The sequence below is a fragment of the Gavia stellata genome, chromosome Z (genome assembly GCF_030936135.1).
Source record: "Gavia stellata isolate bGavSte3 chromosome Z, bGavSte3.hap2, whole genome shotgun sequence".
NCBI lineage: Eukaryota > Metazoa > Chordata > Aves > Gaviiformes > Gaviidae > Gavia > Gavia stellata.
Genome location: NC_082637.1, coordinates 42,949,438 through 42,975,686, shown reverse-complemented (window position 1 = coordinate 42,975,686; position 26,249 = coordinate 42,949,438). Strand labels below are relative to the sequence as shown.

Below are 26,249 nucleotides of genomic sequence, written 5' to 3'. Positions count from 1 at the left end.
AATTACTTACTCTCCAAAGTAGGAAATAATCATCTGATGCTACTTCAGATCAGATTGTGCTGAACACCATAGTTTTGACTTAGTTCTAATGAAATTGTCACCATAGTGGATCTTTTGCATAGCATTAAAAATAGTAAGGAATAATTCGTTAAGTAGCTATAGAAGCAAATTGCTAGTACCTTGCCTTGCAAAAGGTAAATGTACTAGTTGGCTGGTTCTTTTTCAAGCTCAACATGCTTAGCAATTTAACATCCATTTTTGCAGATTTGGTGACTTTATTGTAGTTCATACTATGGATTTCTACAAAATCTGTTTTAAATTAGAATTGTGAATCACTGTATATGAGTCTTTGGAAGAGCCTCTTTTATATTTATGCTTGCAATTGGAGTTTTTTCAGGTATGTAAGTCCAGTAAAAGTAATTAGCAGAAACCAAAGAAATAGTGTTTCAAAAATACAGTGTGTATGTTTAGCAATAAAGCACCCAAAGAGAATTTGTTAGCTTTAAATCCCTGTCACAAAGCAAGAAGACAAAATGCTTAAAACTTACTGCTGGGATTCACAAGGCAGTAAGACAGAAATAAGCACCCAGTGCCTATTGACTTCATGAGTCTTAGTAATTTCTTCTGACTTGATGTATCAACCAAAATCGTTTGTTGTCCACCAGATCTCTTGTAAGCATATGTGTCAATATGTCAATATCTTCTTGCATCCCTTGCATGAGCCTCTCATCTTCTCAATAGTTTTCCCCTGTGTTTTCATAGTAGTAGTATTTTCAGTCTGTTCCTTGCATTGCTTTTTTTTGCTTGTTAATGTTATTATACATTGTCTTTCTACATCTCTTCCTCTGTATTTTCTGTTCCTTTTATTCGAAATTCTGTTTCTCGTTTCTAATACATCCTGTATATTTCTATACTTTCACTTTCTGTCATCTTTTGTCCTGTTCTGTCATTGTTAGCTACACTTCTGATGTTTTTATACCCACTGCGACTACCCTGGAAGAATACATCAGAAGTGTGTTTACCAAAAGAGGTGAGGGTAGGGTCTAAGAAAGAAAATTTCCTGCATCGTGGGAGTTGATTTGAACCTCTTGGAGGCTCAGCAAATACACTGAATTTTCTTCCCGTGCCACTGGATGCTCCAAAGGTTGGGTGTTGATGTTGTTATTAAAATCAATTTCTAGACTTCTCTGTGGTAAAGTCAAGAGTACATCAGGTTAGCTGAGATTATTCACTTCCCATATACATTACAGGGTGACTTAGCCACTTACTTACCACTAAACCACTTCCCTTTAAGATACTGTTCACAGTGTGAGACAGATGTAAACCAACACCACACTGTGGATTGCCTTAAGTAATAGCTGTGTGAGATGAGATCATTCAGTATGTACTGTAGAGGGTGTCAAGACCTTAACCCAGATGTAAACAGGTTACCAGTCAACAGTCTGATTACATCATGGCTTTTGAAAGCCTGAAGAAAGGAAAGGCAACAGTCTTATTGTTGTCAGTAAGAGAGACAGTTGTCATAAGTAACATTTCACATTTATGTGACAACTTGCAGAATTTGGGTTGCAACTAGAATTTGTGGAGATTCATCACCATTTTTCCCCAATATGACACTAAGGGCTTTCACTTCATGAAGAAGAAGTAGGAAGTGTTTAGAACTGGAAAGTGTCCTAGAACCTTGCTGAAACACTTCATCTTTCTCTGGCCCCATGAAATGGAAGTATTACGTCATTGTGTGCCTCCAACCAAGGACTTTCTAGTTGCCACACAAACACTGAGGATACCTGTTTAGTGTCCCTTCCATGGCTGTATTATCTAACACATCAGATAATTAAATACAGTTTTCCTTCAGGTTCCTACCCCGCTGTGTTAGCTATGCCAGTGGGCATTTAATACCCCACTTTGTTACAATTTAATGCATCGCTTTATTAGTCATACATACCACGGTATTCTTATTCATACATTAGAGTCCTTCAGGCTTTTGTTTCTGCATTTCGTATCACCTTTAACAACTTAGTTCCTACAGCTATATAGCCACGCATACACCTGGGATCATGTCAGTTGAGTTAGCTGGACAGTTAGTACAGAAATGCAGATTCCAGTATTTCACCATGTAGTAAGAGCTCCAGAGCGTGACCCTGAGGACATCTTCAGAATATCACTGATTGTTAACAGGGAAGAGAGAGATGAATCCTAATGATGGCTGCTCGTTAAAGTTCATGTTTCACCTTTTGTGAAACCATTGCATGAATTGTAGTGCTTTAGTCATCTAGTAATTTTTGTATGACAGTATTCCATCTCAGTTTGAAGTTTTTCATAACTTCAGCTGAACAACTAATTCCTTCATACCTGTCCATTAAAAATAACATTTTGCTTCCATGTTCCACTGCAGAAACAGGTGCATTTCAGTGGAATTACTGTGTGCTAAATAGGATGTGCTTAGGGGCACACAAGGGGAAAGATCTGTGTATGAATCTTAAGTTTTTACTACAGCAGTTTACTCCATTTGCTGGTATTGCCTCTAGCAATCAGAACATGCATTCTTTTGTTTCATAAAGCTGTAGGGCATTCTTAGGGCATCATGGGTCTGTGTGAGCCTTTCAGAAGATCTAATATTGTCTCGAATTGAGACCTGCTATGTGGCTGACACTGGTATAGCAAATTACAAAGAGCTATCTATGTGGTATCTGTGTAACAGTCATTTGTTGGGGGTGAGAAAACCATATACTCATAATTTGTAAGATACATAAGCACATCATTATTTAATAAGTATTTTAATACTGTTCATTGACTCTTTCTTCCCTTCATTTGTAAAAAAGCATTTGAAGGTTCTAAAGCTATATTTGGGGGCAATTTGTGTTGCAGAATGGTAGATTGTGCTTTTATGTATTCACAGTTTACACAGCCTTACTTGTGTAAGGTTTGCAGTAAGATAAAAACAGCAAATAAAATTGAAAGTCTGAAGATTAAGATCAAGTACTTGCAGCAGAACCATGCTAACCCTATCTTACACCTTAGATATAGTCCCCAAATATAAAAGGAAGGTCTGAAGAAAGATGGGACATGAAATCTGCTGCTTACCAAAGCAGTGCATCCTATGGAAAAACGGAAGGTTATGCAACTAAACTAGGGAAATTCAGGAAGGGTAGTGGGGTTATATAAAGCAGTATATAGCATGTATTTCTTTCAGAATCCTTTTTTTCATGCACTACTGAACATGTTTTTAATATCTGTATAATTTTTAAACCACATTTCCTATTAAGAAAAGTTTGCAAAAGCTTTTTTTTATTTCATGACTTGCTTTTTTTAGCCTTTGCTAAGGTTGGCTTTTAGCCATGTAGGAAATTGAGAGAGCTAGATAGGATTTGGGTGGGATAAGCATAAAAAGTACACAGTGCAGACTTCTTCCTACCTCACTGCAAAGATCTTAGGTTCACTGTGTTTACTTCAGATGAAGATTAGATAGTTGTTGGAACTGGTAAACGTGCCTCAACTTTTCACCAGTGGTGTAGAGGCTCAGAAATGCAAACCTCTACAGAAATTCTGAAAACGTGGCCAGTACTTGTTTACACTTAGCTTTGTTCACAGCTCGTGTTTGTACACTGCAAATTGATTCCATTTACTGTGCCTGCTGCATGTCAGCAACACTTGTGTTACTTATTCTGGCAGTTCTTGTGAGGTAGGAAAAATTCTGCTAAAGCAACTTCAACATTTTGCATATGTGGAGTTGAAATACAAGCAAGTTGCATGCGTTTTCAAAAATGCAGAAAAAGGCTTTTCCCTTTCAAAGCTTGTTTTCCAGCACATGGTCAAAATTAGTGCTAGTTTGGGGTAGTCTCATCAGCCAGTTCAGAGTTTTGCAAAACAAACAAAAAAACTCCAACCCCAAAAAACCACACCAAACCCCAATAATAGTATGGAGGGTAGCCCCACCCTATTCCAGAATAGCCAGGCTCCAAAGGACAGAGATACATATCAAGTCTTATTAGAAGTTTGCCTAATTAGCCTTAGTTATAGACTTTGGTTAGGGTTTTATTTTCACTTGCACTGCCACTGTATGTGTATGAGAGAGCATTTTGTAGAGGGTCATACCTATGAACTAACTTCAAGGAAAATACTTTTTTCTTTTGTGTTAAACCTGAGAGCTTTAGGGTTGAAAAGATGTCAGTGTTTATGCTTACCATCATACATGGAAAAAGTCAGCCATGCAGTATCTGTCTTACATGTGGTTGAACAGAGTGAAAGCATTTGCATATGAAATGTTGCTGGTAAGCCTTGCTTTCGTAGCTGTGGTTACACTGAAACAAACTTTCTGTTAAACAACAAATTTCATAGAGTTTCTTGGGGTTTGTTCCTTCCCTCTTCCCCTCTGCTCTTACTCTCCCCATATAGATTAGCAAACAGTCACGTTGTTTGTTGGCTGAGTGGTAACAAGTCATCTTCACTGGTTTTAGACTGACCTTTTATCAGTGCCAATAATTACCTCTATCTCAACATGTTTGGTTTTGTTTTAGAGATTTCTCTTGGAGTGTTGCTGATGTGGTGCCAGGGAGATCCCTTCTCCTCAGGAGTGCATTTCAGGGGCACTCTGCTCCCCAGGGACTTCTCCTGTGCTCACAAGGTCTCGCAGGCAGACTCCTAAGCACAGGGTTTATTAGTGTGCTACTGAATATTAATTCAGGATCTTGCTACATCAGTTTTGCCTGCTGAGTTTGGGAAGAGTTATTAGGCAGTACTGATGAATACAGCAATCTCATTTTTAATCTCAGAAAGGGAAATGAGTGTTATAGATAGATGAAGGCTGTAGCTTTTCTGCCTTTGCCCATTCTTTAATGCCTTCTCTTGATTAGTTAGGCTAGACACTAAACTTAGTTTAAAGTTACAGAAATTGATCTTAAGGAATTATTCCTGAGAAAATGCTACTTTATCACCTGATCAGTTGCAACAAAAATCTGACCTCAAAGATGCTGGAAAATAGTAGCTCATGGCTGGAGGTGGGTGTTTGTTTGAAGTGCCTGCGCTGTGTTTCTTCATGTTGAAGGTGCTTCAAGATGTCATTCACTGAAAGTGAATTCAAATAAATTCTGATGGACTGTCTTTATTAGGTGATGTACCTCTGGGACATGAATTAAGGCTTAATGTTGACCTACCTGTTTATGGTGATGGGGGTTATATTTAACTTCTTGAAGAAGGTTATTCATTAAAACAACTCTGGTCTGTTTATTAAGGTTAGGAGTCTCACTTCTTTTCCTGATTTCTGTATGGCAAAGGCATGTAGGAAAGTACAGAGCCAGTCAGTCAACTCGCATGATCCCACTCCTGCTGTTTATTTTGAAATGTGGATAAACAGTACCTTTGAAACGTGCTTTCTTTCAAGAGCATAGTTAGCACCTCCATAGCCTGGCAGTTTCCCTGAAGCTGGCTGCAGGCTTGGACCTTGTCATAGGGGTTGTAAAGTGCATTAAAAGTAAGTACTTGTTTCTCGGTGCTGACTGGGAAACAAATGCTTCCTCCACTTCTGGTCAGCATGCAGATGACAAGCGTGCTGAGAGACGGTGGCAGTTTCTTCTGACCTCAAGGGAGGGCCACTGCCAGCAGCTCATTACACATGCATCGCCTTGGTAATGCACCTTCTGCCTGTTGCTATAGCAACTCCCTGGAAAATTACCTCAGCAGCCACTGAAATTCATTTTTACAAAACTAATTACAGGTATAATTAGCTTTTTAAACTTGGTCTGTACTATAAATTTACTCAGACATATGTGGTTTGGCTTTTTTTTTAAAGTAATTTTTATGCAATTTTCCCTTTTTTGTTCCATTGTATAATGCCTAGCTGAGTAGGTACTGTTTGGGTGAGAGGCCATATAGCGACACTGTGTCTCATCAAAGTAAGACATCTCTTAGCAGGTGGTAAAAATAAACTCAGAGTGCCGTGTAGTTGAGACCTAAATGGCTTGCGCAGTTGCTGCTACCCATACAACTGAATTCCTCATGGTAATGCTGGTGGTTACCCGCTTTTGGACTAGTCCTCAGGACAGCTGCCAGATTATTTCCAATATCCATATTGTTATTATGATTTTAAAATTTGAAATTAGTAAATGGAAGAAACATCTGGTTTGCACAGCTGTTAGCAACACTCTTTTTGTGGAAGTTCATGTTTATGACGTCCTGTGGTTTGTTTGCAAGAGTGCATGTGTAGCGATTTCTAGTATACGTTGAAAAGTTAGTTGCATTGCAAAGGCTGATCGCAGTATTTGTGTGTAGGCACTTATCCTAAAATACCCTGTGCATATCTCTTACGTGCTTAAATTTTTTGTATGTGCGCAGGATTTGTTTGCCCAGGTGAGTGATGTATTTGTCAGTACTTTGTTTAGGGCTGCATTAGGTAAGTGCTTTAAAGCCATGGTGAATCAGTTTTTTAATAAGCAGTTATACAAAAAAATCAATGAAATTCTTCATTTTCTTTTACTCCTAGCCCATCTGAATTCAGAGAGTTGAGACATTTCACACAGCCCTGGCTTCTTAAGTCCTCTTCTGGTTGCAGATAAGCCAGGGGAGGAAGTAACTCCACCCTGCTTTCCTGCTGGAGCTTATGGACTACCCACACCCCAGGCTGTATCCATCAAATACACTAGCTTAATTTGAACAATTTCAATAGTGTTTCTTAACTATTCCAAACCATTTTGACAGAAATGTGTTATCAAGCCATTGCACAAGCAAAAGAGCTGGCAGTTGGGGATGGGCAGAGGTGCAGCTGGAGTGAGGCTTGAGCCAGCATAGTTGAAGGTGGAAAAGAATTGGCATTAGCTAGCACATTTTGATGTTTTTATAAAGTTGCTGCTTGCTAAATTAGTTTAAAAATAAATAAATTGTTAGTTTAATAAGCTATAGGATGCTTAAAGCCTATGCACACAATGCTGCATTGCCCTGTTGATCAGAGAATTTCTTTAAACCCCAGCTTTCATGTGGGGAAAAAAAAATTAAATTTCTAATCCTTTTGATACAAGGAAGATTTGAAAATATAATTATTGTGGCAGTGAATTAAACTACAATAAACCAAATAAATGAAATTCTAAATTTTCAACGTTACAGGAACAGCTATAGTAATTTGTGTATGCTGGTAATATGTCTTTAAATATTAGTGGTATTCCAGTTGTCTTTTCTTTTTCTGTAAATAGTAATCTGTATTCATTTACATATTCCCTCTCAGCATTTTGAAATAGTGAGGCAACCCAACAAATTAGTAATTCAGAAAAATCAGACTGTCACCCCACCCCTCCTAATGCAATGCAAAAATCTATTGCTGTGCATTGACAAGAGAAAATGTCTTGGGTTTTGTCTGTGTAGTACTATGGACATAGAAGTGTAATGTTATGCAATTAATACAAAAGTCATGATAATGTATTGAGCATGTGTTGATTTGCTCCCACTGGCATTTTAGGAAAATTGCACCCAACCAAAGAGAGACGATTCATTTCTGCAATATATAAAAAATGTTCAGATGTGATATAAATCAGTGGGTACAATGGAAAAGAAAGACCCTCATGTCAATCCCAGTGATACACATTCTCACCCAAAGATAATAAATTTTTTAATTATTGTGTTACTTTGTTTTAGAGGTTACATGAATTTTAAGGGAGACTTAAGGATTTTTTAGTGATTTTAGAGTATCTTGAAGAGAACTTTGCGTTGCTGCTGCAGGCAAAGCTTTCAGTCTGATTTTCAGAAACATGTTTAATCCCCTTGAAGTTGATAGCAGAATGTGATGTTACATATATACATGTAATTGATCTGCAGAACTGTTACAGTCAGTAGCAGAAAATATCTACTCCTTTGCTTCAGAGCAACAAGGCACAAACTTCATTAAAATCTGAATTCCAGCACAAGTAATTCTTCAGCAGAGATGTCTCTGTTAAAAAAAAAATCAACAACAAATCAAAACTTAAAAAGATTTTTTTCTACTTAAAAAGAATTTAACTGACTATTTGCTGCATGCTCACAGCATGAAAATAGCAGTAATAAAAGATTTAAAAGTAAGGTTGTGCAACAAAGAACTGGGACTTTTTAATTTAAATAAATGGATACAGTAATATGTTTGTTTATTAACTTCTAATTTAGAAGGAAAAGTGTTAGGGGCTAAATGTCATTATTCTAAAACAAAAAATGCAGGATGTATTCTAAAATGCTTTTGTTGGACTGTAGATTCTGGTTATGATTTGTCAGTATCACAAAGAATTTCTTTTTAAAGGATTTTGTGCATGCTATCTGATTTTTTTTTTTTTCTGTGAGGTACTCTTGCTGGTTTTGAATGTATAATTTAGGACACTTCTTAGAAAGCCCAACATCCTTCGATCTGTTAAGTGAAGAAATCTAGGGAAAGAAATAGGACGCCATACGGATGCATAAGGACTCTTCTATGGACTGTATAGGCTCTGTAAGGTGCTACGGGTGAAATAAGTTATAAGGTTGCTGTTTAGTAATTGAATGAGCAGAACTTGCACAGAACTGAATGAGAATGAGGAAAAGATAAGTATTGTTTAAGGATAAATTAATGCTTCTGGAACTTAATGACATCAGTGATTTGTGTTAGGACAAAAAAATATTTATTTGACTGTTTAATGGTTTCCATTAACACAAATGAGATTTAACTATTTAATAATATCCCTTTGCATTATTGCCTTTCTAAAACCAGCCACATGTGCATTACAGCGTATCTTAATAAAACATCCACCGTGCTGATGGTGCAGAGGAGCAGTAACCAGGGTTATGTTGGAGACCACAGCTGAAGCTTGCCAAAGGAATGCAGCAAGACAGTTGTGTAAATGGGCCACCTACCAATTTATTCAGTTAAAATTTGGCTCTCATGAATACCACTGTAGCATGTAATGACCCACAATGCTTCTTTGTACCCTTTCAAAATACAGTCACAAACCTGGGGGTGGGAGGGACAAAGAAGCTAGTTCAGGGTCTCTGTCAGTTTCTTATTGTGGTGGTTATGGATTGCGTTCACTTACACTTTTTATTTTCACTAACAAATTCATGATGTGCTTGTCCATTCTGCTTTTTGTGTAAAACATCTGAGGGCAGATGAAGTGCTCAGACTCTCAAGCCTTTTTCTTATTGGCAGAAACTAATCAGTGTTCTCAGAAAATGTTTTCAGAGTAGTAGCTTCTGCATTATCTGAGACACATGGTTCAATACATCTTTCTAACTATGAGTAAATTTCTCACATTCAATGTTTACTCTCGGATTAATCTTTTAGGAATAAAATCATAGTGAGGAGGATTTGATAATGTTTTTGGCTCCCTCCCAGACTTAACAAATTAATTCTTCTGTATTTTTGCTGTAAGGTAGTAATCAAACTGCTTTGTTTCTGTCATTGTTCACAATACCTGGCTCTCACTATTTCATTAAGAAATCATGTAGAGCATCTAGAAGTCGTCTAATTATTTCTTGTGTCATTTTATTTAAAATGAGGACCTTCACTGATAACTACAAGGAAAAGAACATGTTCAGAGCGTAGTGATACTTCATCATAATTTGATAAATTACAAGACCATTGCTCTCCTCCCTTAGAATGAAGGAGAGCCTCTGTAGGTTAATTTATTGTCTCGGTGGTTAACTCTAGGTCATTCCTGTGCTGGGAAGTAACCAAAAGCCCAAGAACTTCATTTTCTGCAGCAGTCTTTCTCCCATACATCTGCTATGGGGAGAGCCCAAGTTGCCTGGTGCACCTATTTCATGAGATGTCCAGCTCCTGGACCCAAACAGACTATCACACACACATTGGTACACTTCTTTTTTGAAGCATCTGTTTTATGAGAATCAATTAAAACCTCCAGTACATTGATGCTTTACGGTTGAAACCCACCATTAAGCAATAGCAGAAGAGTTTTGTGTTGTAGTTAATGAACCTTTACAAGTAATTTTATAGTGATTTCAGGTTATTTGCTAACATACTGGGCTGCATTTCACGTACTGCGGGCTTATTAACTTAATCTGAAGTTTCAGTGTGAATGCAGGACTTTCAGGTGCCAGAGATCCCACTAAATAATCAGTGCTGCCTTCTGATAACAAGGTCCAGAGAGTTTTTTGTCAGTGGATGGGTTTTTCCTTTTTTTTTAATTTTTTTTTTATTTAATCTGCAAACAGTACCATTTATCCTCCTATCATTTTATAAGTGATAATGATCTATTCTATAGAAGTTCACTGTTCCTTGGGAGATTCATGTTTGTCTATCCATATATCTGTGTAGACACTGCAGAATGAATATCAAGAAATACATTATATATTCAAATAAAACTGTGCAATTTTATATTTCTCACACATTTTATAATATTGTCTCTAAATTGCCTAGAATTAATGTAATTGAAAATTTTGAATTTTTATTAAGTTTACATATGAAAGCCAAGCAACTTGTATGAAAAAAACCCAGAATAATTATTCTAGCCTTCTGTAGAATTTACATGACGTTATGAAAGTGTACAGGAAGGGAGGATGGAACACATTTTTATACTTTGTCCCCTCTTTTATGCCGATAATGCTTTTTTTCTGTTGTACTTCTTCCTATCCCACAGGCCATTTCCATTCCCAAGTCTTCCTTTCTCTTTTCCTCAGTGGGATGATGGTGTCACTGTCTTGCATTCCTGTTGTTTCTCCCTGTCTGTAGCTATCTTAACGACTTGGACCGCATAGCAGATTCCACCTATCTGCCAACTCAGCAAGATGTGCTCAGAGTTCGAGTCCCAACAACAGGGATCATTGAATATCCATTCGACTTACAAAGCGTCATTTTCAGGTAGAAAAAAGTTTTAACACCCACTTGCTTTGTTTCTTTTGTTTCCTTTTACATTAGTAATACCATGTATAGGATATTGGTTAAAAGACCATAAAAAGCAATTATTCCTTTTTTTTAAAATCTGAGCTTGCTTATCATATTTTCATGTAATTGTCCACATATAATAAGGAGCTGATGTTAGAGGATGAAAGACAATTAGGTTTGTCTTCTTCTGAAGGTAGTTATTACTGATAGAAAACCTGCAATGAATCTTTTCAATAGTATATCAAAGTTTCACTATGAATAATAATCTGAAAATACAATCATGTGTCCTCGTAATTCATGTAAATTATGGGATACAAAGTAGTATCACTTGTGTAGTTAATTTTGGGAGAGAAATTACTCTCCTTTAGAGAGAAATCACCCTACTTGAGTGCAAGCACAGTTGTTTAAAAAATAACCACGCAATTGCAAGTTAGACACCTGTGTTTAGTTACACTGAGACACAGCTTGAAGTGGGAATACACTGCGAGCAGATTTGAGTTTTAATTTTGTCTATTAAAAATTTTAGTAGCTACTTACTGTATTCTTTTTGTCCTCTTAAAATGGGGCAGCTTTAACAAGCTGGGAATTTTGACTCTGGTAATTTGGGGGGAAAAAGGCAGACCACCAAGTCTATTACGTTGACGTCTGTTTCTGTTGAATACACAGGGCATACATTGCCGAATCATGGTTCAGAAGACCTTCGTATCTCAGAAATCTGAGGGTTTTGATACTGACAATAGTTTAAATACAGAAAATACATCAGAGTTGAAAGCAAATATGATTAACTGTCTACTTAACAACAGATTCCATTAAGTATCAATGGGAAAAATCATTAAGAAAAACAAACCAAACTGTGTTTCCAACTAAATTATTGAATTTTGTCATTGTGTGTGTCCTTGTGTGTTTATCTGTTAAGGTATTAATGGAGTTGATGTGGATGTTAATTTTGCAGAATGGTGGATGTAGGAGGCCAACGATCAGAAAGAAGAAAATGGATACATTGCTTTGAAAATGTCACATCTATCATGTTTCTAGTAGCTCTTAGTGAATATGATCAAGTGCTTGTGGAGTCAGACAATGAGGTAAGCATGCATCAGTAAAAAGCACCAGTTTTAAAAAAAATGTAACTTCACTTGTCCAGTTGCAGGTGTGTTCCAAATGCATCTACGAGCAGTCAGGCACAACTGCACTCAGTGCAGTGAGAAGCACTACAGGGATCAAAAGGGGAGGAGGGGATCAGTCTTCAAATGTGGCAAAGCTGATTCGCTCCATGGAGGATACAAAGAAACCTACCTATTTTGTGTTGAAGGGTAATACAGTTGAACATAGAGAAATATTCTTAGTGTAGCTATCTGTGCAGTTAGCATTCTGTAGCAGAGCCACAAAAGTAAGCTGTGGAAATGAAGAAAAAATTTATAGGTTATTTGCTAGAACAGACCCTAAAGTACTAAACTTCATTCCATTGACTTAAAGCATAGGATGTACATTGTAATTTTATTTCAAAAAATAACAGAAATAAGAAAGTAGAGCTGAGGGGGCCAAGCTCTACTTTGTGGAGTACTATGGATACATAGTATCCAGTATTCTGAATGCAGTTTTACAGAGTAGAGAGATTATTTAATGTTTAGATTTTTTTGTCTTTCCTGGGGACTGTTTCAAGTTATTCATCAAACATTTATGAGTTACACATTGGAAATGTCCTATGCAAGTCTTTTAACACATACTTACAAAAGTTAGGTGAAAAAAAGAAAATATTTGATTGTTCTTCATGGCTGCATACATGTTGAGTTAATTGTTTAAGAGAGTGGCTGACATAACAAGGTAAAACAGGTGTGCCTGGACATTCATGTTTGTATGCTGAACTTTCTTCAGGATTCATTTTTTAATAAAGTCTGGGAGCTCTGAAAGCTTTTACATTTATAGTCTTTCTGTAAAATAAAAATATTGTTATGTTAGTTATATAATCAACTATATCATTCCAAGCTGAATTTACAAAAATGATGTTGTAATCTGCACCAACTTAATCTCTTGTAATTTTGGGAGCTAGACATGTAGATAAAAAGAGAACTCAGTCAGACTTGGTTTATTTCAACCTAAGCCAGAAATGTCTGGTTCTGTCTTTTTCTGTTTGTATTATTTTTTTGTAGCCACAAAGTCAACACAGAAATATTAAGTGTTTTAATTATACAATTTAAAACAAAATTTATTGGAAATCACATAAAGAAAAAATCAGTTATGATAATTTGCACATGGTATTCTAACTTTCCAAAATAATCGAATTCCAAACTTCCTGATGTTAGCTATTTATCACTGTGTTTTCATACTGTCTTTCTCATAGGGAGAAGTTCTCGTAGGAACTGTCTCATAGGAACAGGAAGAGGTTTTCCAGATTCTGGTTCCCTATTAAGTGTATCCTGTTCTAGTTAGGTGGCTTGCTCAGACCCTTGCTGTGGTTTGTCAGATAACTTCAGTGTGCAGATCATGACTTAGATCATCCCTACTATAGAAGACAGATCAACACCTTCGTAGGCTGTATCATTTGGAGTATAATCTTGCTCTGTGTTCTCGTAAGCTAAAAGGGTTCATGTGTTGTGAGCTGAATAGAATGTCTGACTGAAGATTTTCTTTATATTTTGGGCTCTTCAATGACTGAACTGATGCCTAAAGTTGTGATACCTTTTCTATAACTACTTTTCAACTATTGTGAAAAAGATCACTTTACTCATAAAGCTGTTTCGATTTTTCAAGTTTTCACTTTTGAAACATTTTGTGGAGGCAAAAGCTTAAAACTCCTCATAGTCTCATGATGGTTCTTCCACCTTGCTGCTAAACTATTTCTGTTTCTTATTAACAGCACTGGAAAACTTCTGAACCTTTTTGTCTTTCAGTTTAAAATATGTTCATAACTTTAATTCAAACCAGTTTTTGTTTTCGAGTCAAATATACATACCCTAGTAGTGCTTTCCAGCAGCCTTAGGCCTGTGTTACTCTAGCTCTGGGATGGATCCAGATTGTCTTAGAGCTAAGCACCCATCTGGGCAGCTTAATTTTGGCTTTCAACAAGCTGTAGCTTGTCTGTCTAGATTTTGTTGATATACCAGAGCACTGCTTTTTTCCTTTGCTTTTCCCTCCCCTCTCTCTCTAAACATTGCAGTCCCAGAACGCTTGGGAGAAGAATGGGTTCATTTATTCTGCATAAAGCAAAGCATGGTTTGTCTGAATGTGGGTGTGGCAGAAATGTGGGAAAAAGTTTTAAATGTGTTAGTTCACAGCTTGAATTAAGAAATTTACCCCCAAAAATAATTTTTGTTCTTCATTGGGGGTGTCACAGGCTCTGTAGGGAAGACAGTAATTTAACTTGGAGACTTCGGTAGTCAGCCAAGAGATGCTTTCTTGCACTTAACTTTAAATTGTGAAACAGTATTGAAATTTTACCACCAAAGTGAGAGAGTGTGTGTAAATGCCCTACTTTCTTCGTATGTATGCCATCAGTGTGATACTATGATAGAATCTAATCCTTCTTTGATCTGTGTGCCTCTTATGAAATTAAAAGATCTGACTCAACAACTTGTAGTGTTCTGCTACTCCCTTTGCATTGCTTTCATGGCCTGATTAAACAGTATGATTTTTGTAAGATGGCCTACTTTCTTTTTCTAATTAGTCCACTGCATGTTATTGCCTGAAGTGTTTTTCCCCGTAGTGTATTTTTACAAAAAAACCCCATACTTTTTAATCATCTGTGGGATTCTTTTTAGTTAATACATTTTTTCATAAGTAAACATAAATCTGTAAGAATTATTATTTGCCATTCGGTGCATGTGTGTTTATATGACCCTTCATCATTATGAAACTGGTTTAGAGCCCTTAAGACTCTAGATTTTTATTTCAAAGTGTAGTGCCTGATAGACTCTCAGTTGTGAATCCATTTTTTCCCTTGTTTAGCTTATTCAAGAGAAATACATTTGGATTATAAATCAGATGAGGCTATACTGAGTTGAGAGGCTTTGCTAGTGTCTCTCAAGGGATTTTACTTACTGGGTATATGTGGAATTGAGCTGGGAACTGTTTCTGTCTTCATGCCCTTGGAGGAGTTAAGTATTGAAAGTTCTGAGGAATATATTATAGCTACGCTGTAAGGGGACATCATACAAAGAAAATAAAGACGAGTTCAGACTGCCTGTTTATTCAGAGTCCTGTGTAGGAAGACTCTTAAATGATCCATCCATGAAATTGTACTTCCATGACAAAGATCTGCAGCTAAAGAGTTGGGGGCTTTAATCCTGAAGAAAAGAACGCATGGCTGCCCAACTGTATTTTAACTATGATTCCTCTAATAGGCAATACTCAGAAACAATGTCATCTCTCCTTTCTTAATTATGTGTCTAGATTATACATAACTAAGCATCTGATTTTGGTGCACAAATACAAGAGGAGAAGAATTGGTAAGGACAATATATTTAAACATATCTTTCAAAAATTTCAGATGAGGTACAGTTTTGAAATGCCTTTCTCTTCTTAAATACATGTTAAAGGAGAGAGCTAATTGTTCCAAATTCTGCCCTTAATAAAACAGTAAGTCTGTCTAGATTCATTGGTGGAAATGAGGACAACATTTGATCCCGAGGACATAATATACTAAATACATTAATAGTACTGTAAATTAAGTAAATCGTCCCTCATTCTGATATGACGTGACGAAGGAGAACATGATATAAGTGAAATTATCAGATGTTTGACCTTTTCACTTTTTCAGAAAAGTCTGACAGAATTAGAGGTCAGATAAAAAATGAAGGAGTCATCTCTCTAGTAAATTAATTTATGATGTATTGTGTCCTCTAGGTCAGGCTTTTGCTCTGAATTATACCAGCAGATGTGGAGAAATTTGCAGTTTTATCAAAAAGCATAGCTTAGAACTTTTTCCATTTTTAAATCAACTTGTTTTCTTAAATAAAGGATTTTTTCTAGATAAAGTATATTAATCCATATTCCAGGTTATGCTACATTTAAATATACATCACAGGTAGCTCTTCTAAACATATAAAATCTCATGTTCTTGGTGCAATAAATGCAAAAACGAGTTCCAGCTTTCTAAGAGAACCAGTAACCACTTGCAGTTAAGGAAGGACTAGAGACATCACAGTGTACCTGTAAAATCTGGTTTCATAAAAAACAGATTTTCATTATCTTTGCAGAGCTTGTTAAGTACTTGGAAATGGCAAAATAAAGGGTGGTATTTATTGATGCTTGTACATATTTTTCTTCTGCAATAACACACTAAAAGTCTTAAGGCATATATGGTTTCATATAGCTTGTATAGGTCTATGGCAGTTATGAAAATGTGGGCTTTTTATAGGTAGAGATCTTTCTTTTTCTGTGTTCCCAGAGGAAAAACACAAAAGATAGGATACAATTTCCTTGGTTCAGCTAAATTAATGGATTAATAGACTGAGTGAAATTTTGAAATTTTCTAAACTATCAAAAAGCAAATACTGTCTTTCCTGAGGTATCATCAGAGGCTGCAAAGCTACAGAGGCATTGGACAACATAAATTATTCATTGATAAAAGATAATTTTTAGAATTAAATCAATATGAGTATTCTGAACATCCATTGCACAAAATAAATTGGGGGGGAAATGCCAGTTTAGATTATTTTGGTCAGAGCTGATACATTTTGGTTTTAAAAAAAATAGAAATACAATTGTAAATGTGACGTTTTAACAGGATTGGAGAGAGATGTTGCAAATATTTACAACTAATATTCCTTCCGCTTTGACTTTTGAGTAAAGAATTGCACTAATGCCCAGCATTATAAATACAGACTATGTAGGCTACATATGTACAAATATCTTATATATGTATCCTTGTGCCTTAGGAAAATAATGTTTTTTTCATTATTTTACTTGTTAAGCAATTTCTTTTCATTGATGAATGAAACCACAGATAAAAGAATCATTGAAGTGTCTCTTCTATTGTTAAAATAGTAACCTTAATATAACTTTAAAAACTTGTATTTCATTGGTGGTTTATTTGCTGGGTTTTCACTGACCTTGAATAACAAAGCAAATAGAACCAATTTGACTGTTAAGGTTTAATTCATTTACATATGCTATCCAGACAGGTAATTTGCAACTCTTTTAAGAGGTTTATTAAGAACCATTATTGGTTCTTTTTAAACAGAAAAGGGGAGATTTCTGTCCTGTAGAGTACCGCTCTTGTGTTAAAGCTTTTTTGTAAGCTTTTGTTTGGTTTTTTTTAAAGCTTTTTTTAAAAGCTTGTACTGTATCTTAATAAATTATTTGATTTAGTTGCATCCAAAATTGTTAGTTTTAACATAATAATGTGTAACTGAATTTCTCTTAAACCAGTATTTCCTTTCCTTCCCTTTAATCATCAGAGTTTTCATCCGATTAGCATTGAAGTTTTATAGAAAGTAGCACCTCCTTATAATTCACGTATTTACAGGTTTGATCCCAGATTGCAGTTATTGCTGAAAATGTTTGTAATGTATGAAGCAGGCTGGAATGGCTTAAGAATTCTGAGTTTGAAAATAATAGAAATATTGATTCCTTGGCTTAAGAAATCCTAGTCACATGCCTTCAAGCTGTGTTTAATATTGCCATTACTTCCTGTGTGTCCTCCTTTCACACATGTTAAACTGTTATCTAGGATCTGTCTTTTCTGTGATCTTGACAAGTGCGATATTGCTCAATGGACATCCACAAAAATGATGCCATAATTTTCCCAGTTTCTTGCTTTTGCCTTGTGTTCATCCGTCCCCTGGCTTTCACTTCCTTACCACATGGAACCAAGTGGTTTGTCTGCTTTAAGAATCTGCATCATCTAACCTGATACGATAACCAGATTGAATCTTTTTTGTGCCAGTCTTGATCAGTCATTTTTAACATTTTCCAACAAATACTTTTGCATGTATTACCATTCTCCTCCATTCTGAACAAAAGAGTTCCCCAGAAACCTGCCTAAACCTGCTCCATTGCTGCTGTGTAATGCACAGTGGTGTAGCAGCCAGAGTTGTGTGAAGACTGCTGCTTGCACTGTTGAGAATTCTGCTGCTTTAACTTGATGCTCTCTTATTCTGTGTTCAGCAGCCTGTTGTTTGACAGATATCCTGAGTTTATAAACTTTTAAAGCAGTGGCTCTTACTGAAGAGCAAAGTGCAGCTGTGATCCCCCATCAAGTCTTTTAGGTTTCTGAAATGTAGAATAGCAGGTTCATTTACCAGTAGCAGATGTTTGCGTGGCACTAAGCAGTAGGAAAGCATAGCATTTTTATTTTGAGATGTGAACAGAACCAGTAGATCTGGAAGTGACTCAAGCAACGTTTCCAAAAGCCATTGCACAAACCTTGCAGGAATTCAAGAGGGTACTCAGGCAAGTGGAACAGGAGCGGTGGAAGGAGGAAGGGATGTGTGACTGGTGGAGTCCCTTTTGGAAGCAGTGTGGAGCTAAATAATCCAGGAAGGAAGTTGTTCTTAAAAATGCTTTGTCCAGAACGTTACCACCAGGGGATCATTAAAACTGCCTAGTGACTTAATAGTCTGTAAATACAGTGGCCTTCAGTAAAACTGTCTTTAGCTTGGTGTTCATAGATCACGAGGGCTGAAAGATGATAGCTACATATAAGTAAGTGAAGTAGAATAGGTTGCTTAGAGGGGTAGGATCTCCATCCTGGAGAGAGATGTTCAGAGCTTGACTGGACACAGCCATGAACAACCTTATGTAATGACAAAGTTAGTCCTGCTGGGAGCAAGGAGTTGGACCAGATGACTTCCACAGGTCCTTTCCAACATAAATTCTTCTGTGATTCTAAGTAGAAAAATCATAGTTTCACAAGTGAAAGGAGATTTTTTTTGGTTTGTTTCTTTGGGGAGCATCTTTGTGGTCATGCTGTAAGGTTTTGCCATAGCTTCTTTAAAACCCTGAGGAACCCTACTTTACTTGATGGTGGATATCTGAATTAATGTCGTTACCTTCACAGTACTTAATTTACACTGAAGAACTGTCCTGCAATTTTATCAGAAGTTACACTTGTGTGAAGGCAAAGCAGGATATGTAGAAAATTAGGGCATTGAAACTGAAGGCACTTTGTAGGGTGGTTTTCTGCAGTGTTTCTGTGCTTCAAGTACTAAGCAAAGTCAATGTGCAAGGATGTCAGTTCTTTTGATGGATAGAAAATTTTATTATTCTTAGGTTGTCCCAAGCAGAAAGGATCAACGTTGCTTGGTTTGTTAAAAAATACTCCACTTAAAGTCTGATGTATTAAAATTACGTGAAAATAATTACATGAAACTGAAGATAGGTATTTTTAGTGTGAAGTCATGTGTGTGTGTGTATACAGGTATGTAGATGCAGGCATACATGGTCATGTTTTGAATCTGGACAAAATACATCTCCAAAACAGATAAGTAACCAAAGCCTAGAGGGGACTTACATAGTGTTCATCAGTGCGATCTGTTAATGGGTGACAAATTGGTACAGTGTTCCAGTTGCACTTGCTTTTGATGTGGGACAACAATAAGAAATGGCATGAGGCCACAGAGTTCAGAATACTTTCACTCTTTATGGAGGCAATTATCTGAAGCACATATTTCATTTTTTTCATCAGAACTATCTTGCTGTTCACATCTGGGCGTGCTTCCACTTCTCTTCCAGCACTGTGTGTTCCTTATTCACAGGCTGGTCCTACATGGCTTAGCATGAAGGCTGAAAGAAAACAATGTTGCGATCAGAGCACTTCTCTTCTTCTGTGTCGTGAATAAACATAATACTTTAGTAGTCTGGTTTTTTTCATCAACGTGCAGCAATCCGGAACAATTGAGCATAGGACAGAGGGATAATATGAACTCCCAGATAGAATTAAAATCCTCAAATGGTCTTCATAATTATTTAACAATGTTATTTCCATGGGAAATAAAATCTCCAGAACTCATTGTTTATTTGGAAACTAGAGAAAATAACACATTAACCACCTGTGCCAAACCTTGTTGCTGTATATATTGTATCTGTTCATACCTGTTCACACATATGCTGCATATGTATTTTCTTCTTGGTTTGTGGATAAAGAGCCTTTTGAATGTAAAGTATCAGTACAGGGAACCATTTGCATACGGAAAAGCCAGAGCCTCTCTCTCTTTTGTTGAAGTGGGTGGAAATGCGAGGTTGAATGATTGCGAACTCGCTTGCAGACAGTGCCAGAAATGCTGCTGGTAAATGTTGCTATTGGCAGCAATCGCTGGCAAGGATGACTGCCACTTAGTTTTTTTCAATAACCAGTGTCAAAAATGTCCAGAAAAGGGCCTTTTTCAATGACAATTTAATTTTAAAATATTTTCTGAAAAATATGTAGGTACTCATGAAAAACTAATTATTCTGGCATTCATGTTATTTCATCAAAATTAATTTAACAGCCTTTTTTTATTTAAAAAATACTTGACAACAACGTTTGGGCTGTGTTTTTTGACCACTTACTGAACCACTTTTTTTTGGACAGTATTTTTGTGCTTTGATGGTTGTTGAACATGTTGATTTGATGGATTTCAGCTGTCGTTTGGTTAATCTGTCCTTCTGCTGGGTACATAAAATTGCCATATATTTGCGAGTGCAGTGTTGCGAATTTAAGTCATTGGAGAGGTGAGAGTTCTTCTCCCAGGTGATTTAAAAATACAGTTCTCATCTACAGAGATGTCTTCCCAGTCCTCTACCAGCAGCCTTTTTTGTCAGGCTAGTTTGCAGAAAGATTCAAGACCAGTGAAGAAAATGAAGGAATTATTCCTGAGGTCTGTGTTTGAAGTTGTCTCTTACTGCAGTTTAGTTACTCATCAAAATAGTTGTACAACCATTGCAGTGTTTTCTTAGATGGCTAGTTACAGCAGTATAGCTACAAGATTATACTTCATACTGGTGGCAAAAATCTGAAGCTCTTCCAGTTTTGATACTGTATTTACTTTTTTACATAGTGGAGGACTCTGCACTTACATCCGACTTTCTGATTTCCTCTGTTATTTCCCAACTTTCATGTAGCAGCTCTATTAAATTTCTAGCCAAGGAATACACTGTAGATCTTTCTGTGCAGCCAGACAGTGCTTCTGCTTAAATAATTGCTGGAAGTCTTATTTGGAGAATGGAGGTATTCCTAATTAATAGAGACTTTCTCACAAAAAACATTCACATGCACAAGATTTTGTCAGGTAAAATAGTAGAGTCCATTACTGTGATACTAAACAACTTCTGGAATATTAACCCCTGCTTTTTTTTCTGAAGCTGTCTTGCGTCAGTACCTCCTCTTCTACAATTATCGTCTCTGAATGCTCTCTCACTCAAATAAATGTTACCAGCATAAACATAGTTACATACATAGTGCAAGTTGTTGACTGAAAAATGCATCTTGTTTACCTCCTCACCACCTTTTCTCTCATCATTTCAACAAAATTCAGTCCCTCAAAATTTGTGAAATCCTAGTTTTGTTAACAGACAATATTTAAATTACTAACAATTTTTAAGACAAAAATTAATTACTACATTCTTCTTCCAATATGTAAGTTACAGTATGCCCGCTAGATGCCACTCTAGACAACCATAAAGACAGTAATGGGTGAAACTCTGCTACTGCTTCTGTACTGTTTCAGATTAATACTGTACTTGGTCTTTTCTGTCAAAGCACTGTGTTTGTTATCTGGGAAGTGCTGCTTTCCCTTCACTGGGTACCAGCTGATTTGACTTCTTAGAGTCAAATGCTTATAAATTATGCCAATTCTATTATTTCTGTAATTGCAGGGGTGATTGCATATTTTTCCAGAGGAACAGATAGCAAAGAGAATTTCAACACGTAAATCCAAACTAGAAATCCATCATTTTAACATGAAAACTGAAAGTATAGGATTAAAAAAAAAGTGGAAGTATACTCTTTTTTAATCTGTTAAAAAATGAGGAAGAGTAAGAGTTGGTGTTTGGATAAAAATGTGAGAAAACATGGTTTGTATGTCTAGTTATATTTGTGTTAATGTTTAACCATCATACAAAAACTTACCAGCATAAAATCTTTTATATAGTAAGAGGTACATGGTAGAAAGACATTTAGTTTTATTTTTACGTTTCGTAAAAACATGTTGCTAGTCATAAAACTGGACAGTTCCATAATTCGTGAATAAGTACAGTGTGTTTTCTTGGTGTTTAATAAGAAATTGGAATAATCTTGTCCAAGATTATATGATCTGTTTATAGTTAACAAATTTCTGTTCACTTGCGGAGTTTGTCTGCTGTATTTTTTATTCTGTGTTTCATGATGGTATTTTTACATTGGACTGGTGACTGTCAGGTTGTGTGGAGGATGGGAGAATTTTATGCTGGCATCTGTATATCTTAATGAAGAAAATGGAGTAATGGCTGGTGATATCAATGTGTCTTTATGCAATTTGGGACTGACTGCAGACATAAGCAGAGCAGGGAAGTTGCCCAGGCCAGCAGATCTTGAGGGATGGTGCAAACAGGGAGCCCGCTGCTCATTTTCCTTGTGCCAACTCCCTGCAAAGCCAGGGAGGCCCAAGGAGCTGTTGCTGCTGTCGGAGCGGGGTTGCTGTGAAGGTTGGCCCCACTGCTGAGAATGGCTGTCAGCTACTGAGAAAGCCTTGACCCAGCTCCAGGTGCACATTTCTCTACAGTAGTTATTGACAAGTTTCTTTCTGCAGCCTTTTCCATTGAAGTTGAAATACGATTTTTCTGGAAGCAGTTTGGTGAGGTAGAGCTGGCTCATAAAATTGCATTTAGTGCTTGAACAAACTGTTAAATACTGCCTGCTCCCCACTGTTTTGTCCTCCTTTCAAAGAGCCACACTGTCTTGCTTGGTTTGGCAAGGCTTCATTCACATTGCGTCTGACAGAAGGTCAGATCCCCAGTGCTGGCCTTTTTCTATACTTCTTGTAATGCTATCCCTATTTCCAGTAAAAGTACTGTAGAAAAAGTGCATTCTGTTAATGACAAATGTTTTTCATAACAGTGAGTAATGCAACAACTTTGTCTTGTTAAACATTCTTTAATTAAACTGACTAATAATATGGCAGTAATGTTGCATATATGTTTAATAAAGGAAAATGGTGAGCGTGCAATGGTACAAGCTATCATTAGCAACAGAAAACCTGTTTAAGAGAAATTTTAGAGAATAATAAGCAGTGTTGTTGGAGAAATTACCTCTGGAACAAAAATAGTTTTGTCTGCCATGACATCCATAAAAGCCGATTTGCTCTTAGCCATTGGATGAAGAGAGATGAAAGACAGCAGAAAGTTAAGCACAGATTGATTAGTCAAAAAATTAATTGCTTCATATTTTTTGATTAATCCTTAAATCATTGTAAAACAAAATAGTGAAGCCATGTTAGAATGTTTAATCTGTTATGGTAAACTTAGGACCTATATTGCTTTATCTGGTCAAGCAGATAAAATCTACTTAAAAATCTCTAGACCATCTTTCAATTCCTGCAAAACATCTACAGAGTGCACATCTGAGTGATAAAATATAAAAATGTCTGTTCACCATCCTCAATACAATTCCCTTCCATTTCCCTCTGAAGTAATTGCAAAGGGTTTATAAACAGAATTTCATGATCACATAAACTGTTGGGAAAAGCACGAAGGGCCCAGAGGCCATATCCTGTGAAGTCAGGGTGAGGGACCTGAGCTTGTTTAGTCTAGTGAAGAGGACACTAATACTTGCCAACAAATACTTGAAGAGTTGCAAGTGTGCCATGGAGCCAAACTTTTCTAGGTAGACAATGTAACAAATTGTTGCTTGGGAAGTTCAGGCTGTGTATTATGAAACATTTTTCCCTTGGATGTTAGTTTAGCAGTGGGACAGGGAAACCAGAGAGGTATTGAAATCTCTGTCTGTAGAGGCTTTCAAGACTTGCCAAGACAAAGCCATGACTGACCTGCTCCCATGTTGTCAGTAGTCCTACTTGAATGAAAGACTAAACTAGATGAACTCTAGCAATGCCTTCCAGCCAACATTTCAGAGTCAATACTCTGCCATTTCAGTGGTGTTTCAGTGGAAGATGTGTGACAGTCAACACTTACAGCTGTTTACATTTAAACAAATTAAATGTGGGGTTGTTACTCATTCATGTTGTATGGTGCTTAATGGTATCAGCACTGCAGCAGCATCCCTGCTGATGTGTACGTACATAATCATGCTCTCTATGTTCTCTTAGGTTATAACAGTAACTGCTGTCATCTAATTGTAGTGTTTTTACCACTGGTAGACCTAGTCCTTACTTGGAAGCCATCCAGGTAGCCAGACCCTGAACGTGTATCAGGCAGGAGCAGTATTATTGTTATATGAAGAGTCTGATTTTGGAAGTAAACTGTAAATTAGTGTTTCTAATTTTATAATGAGTAGTTTCTGGTGAAATAATGCCAAATTCTTCTCCAAATATGTGTCCCAATGTCTTAGTGCAGAGAACGTAGAAGGTTGCCTCTTTGGAAGAGCTACTTAGAAATGGTAGAGCATATGATGATACTTTGCTACTCCTTTCCTAACAGAGCATCTGCCAACAAGATCTTGACTTTAGACTAACGGTAAGCAAAGGAGTAGCTCTGCAGAAGTACATGCATATTTGTAGTTAGAATTGCTAAATCCAGCTTTTTTACATGTTAATAATATAAGAAATGAACTCTTCTCTTAATGTTCATCTTCAGAGCTTGTGTTGGATGTTTATCAGCTACCCCCACATACATTGACTGCACTTGCTCTTCATTATAACTATGCTGAGTTCTTCAATGACAGGTTTAACAAAAACAGTCCTTAAATTCAAAGTACAGATTGCAATGTTTTCCAAGGAAGTCTATCACTTTCCGTTAGTACTGAAGCTGTAACATTTCATCTCTGTGCTCCTTTTGTTGTGCCTTTGCCTTCTTTTAAACTTTCTGACTCTCCTCTGTTAAAACAGAAATTATGAAAAGCAAATGGTTTGATTCAATATGTGGTATAGTTTCAAAACAAGAAGCCAGAGGCTACTTATTTTTCATAATGATACACACTAATTTCAAGTTTACAGTGCTGGTTTTTGGGACAGTTTTTAAAAAATGCTGAGAGTTTAGTATGTATTTAATGAGACCCTGTCTACCTTCCTTTTAAGGATAGGGAAAGGGAAAAAGCCAGTGAGATTTCCCATAACTCAGGCAACTGCTAAGTATTTTAATTTACTTGCCAAGGAAGGGCTCAGTTATGGAAAAACCACTCACCTGAAAGTGGGAGTTAAAGGGAGGGAACAGAAGAAATAAACTCTTTAGGTTTTATTATGTTACAACTACACTCCAAGAGAAGATACACCTATGGTCAATATACAGCGAGTATCTGTCTTCTCTTTAGAGCATGTTAAGTACTCTTCTTTTTTTTTTACACTTTGATAGTATTGTCCATACTATAAGTGCAGTTCATGGTGCTAAGAAGAGGCAGAAAAAAATAGTAAAAAAACCCAACCTGAGTGTGAAATTAGGTTGTCTATTTACTAGGTTTTTTTCTCTCCTTTGAGTCCCCTTAGTTTTCAACTATGATATTACATCTGTCCATAATAAGGTTATAAAATAATTGGGGAAAAAACACCGAGTTAACATTCAGTTACGGATTTTGGATTTCCTTGGTTTGTTCTTTACATGTCAAAACTATGATGTTAATGTGACATATGACTGCAATAACAGACCTATAATTTTTCATTCAGAGGATCCCTGTGGACAACACAAATGCTAAAATAAGCAAGATCTGTAGGAAGAGGCAATAATTTTATTAGACCATCTGATACAATCAGAGAAAACAGACAAGCTCATGGACAATTCCTTCATGACATCGTTGCATCTAAGATTAAGGTTTTCTTCCAGTGAAAAAGCATTGACCATAGCAGTCATTTAGTCGTATATACGTAGTGTTATCTATGTCATGCAATGAACTGAAAAGGAATTTTCTTAATTAGTATCTTTACGAGGCTTTGCAAGACACTTGCTAAATATATGAATTTTATGAAATCTGCATTGAATCCCTGGAATTGACTGATGTGTCCTTTTAAAGTTCTAGCAGTACCATCTTATTACATATGTATTTTGCTAAGGCATATTTGTCTGTGGAGCACTGCAATGTGACACACGTTCAGAGAAGATAACCAGTGATATCCTTTTTTCCATGCTTCTGTTGTAAGGGCAGAACATAGCATACAGTCTTTTCCTTGAGAAGGATCACAGAAATGCATATGCGTGTCAATTATGGATCTTCAGGAGAGTGACCTTTTTCTTAACTGATTTGGACAGCTTATCATCCTTTGCCAACTCCTTAGAAAACGTGTCTGCAGCCTTCCTGATGTCTTAATCCCTGCTGTTTGCTTCATTCTGCAGATGGAGGTGCAGAGTAAGGGCTGTTCTGTAGTGA

At 36.6% G+C, this 26,249-nt stretch overlaps 1 protein-coding gene across 1 annotated transcript in view; it reads left to right on the top strand.

Moving 5' to 3' along the window:
* Positions 1 to 26,249, top strand: part of LOC104259212 (guanine nucleotide-binding protein G(q) subunit alpha) — a 139,540-nt gene that overhangs the window by 101,462 nt on the left and 11,829 nt on the right. The window contains exons 4-5 of the mRNA XM_059834140.1: positions 10,673 to 10,801; positions 11,778 to 11,907. Of these exons, the coding sequence (XP_059690123.1) occupies positions 10,673 to 10,801; positions 11,778 to 11,907 (259 nt within the window). The remainder of the gene's footprint in view (positions 1 to 10,672; positions 10,802 to 11,777; positions 11,908 to 26,249) is intronic.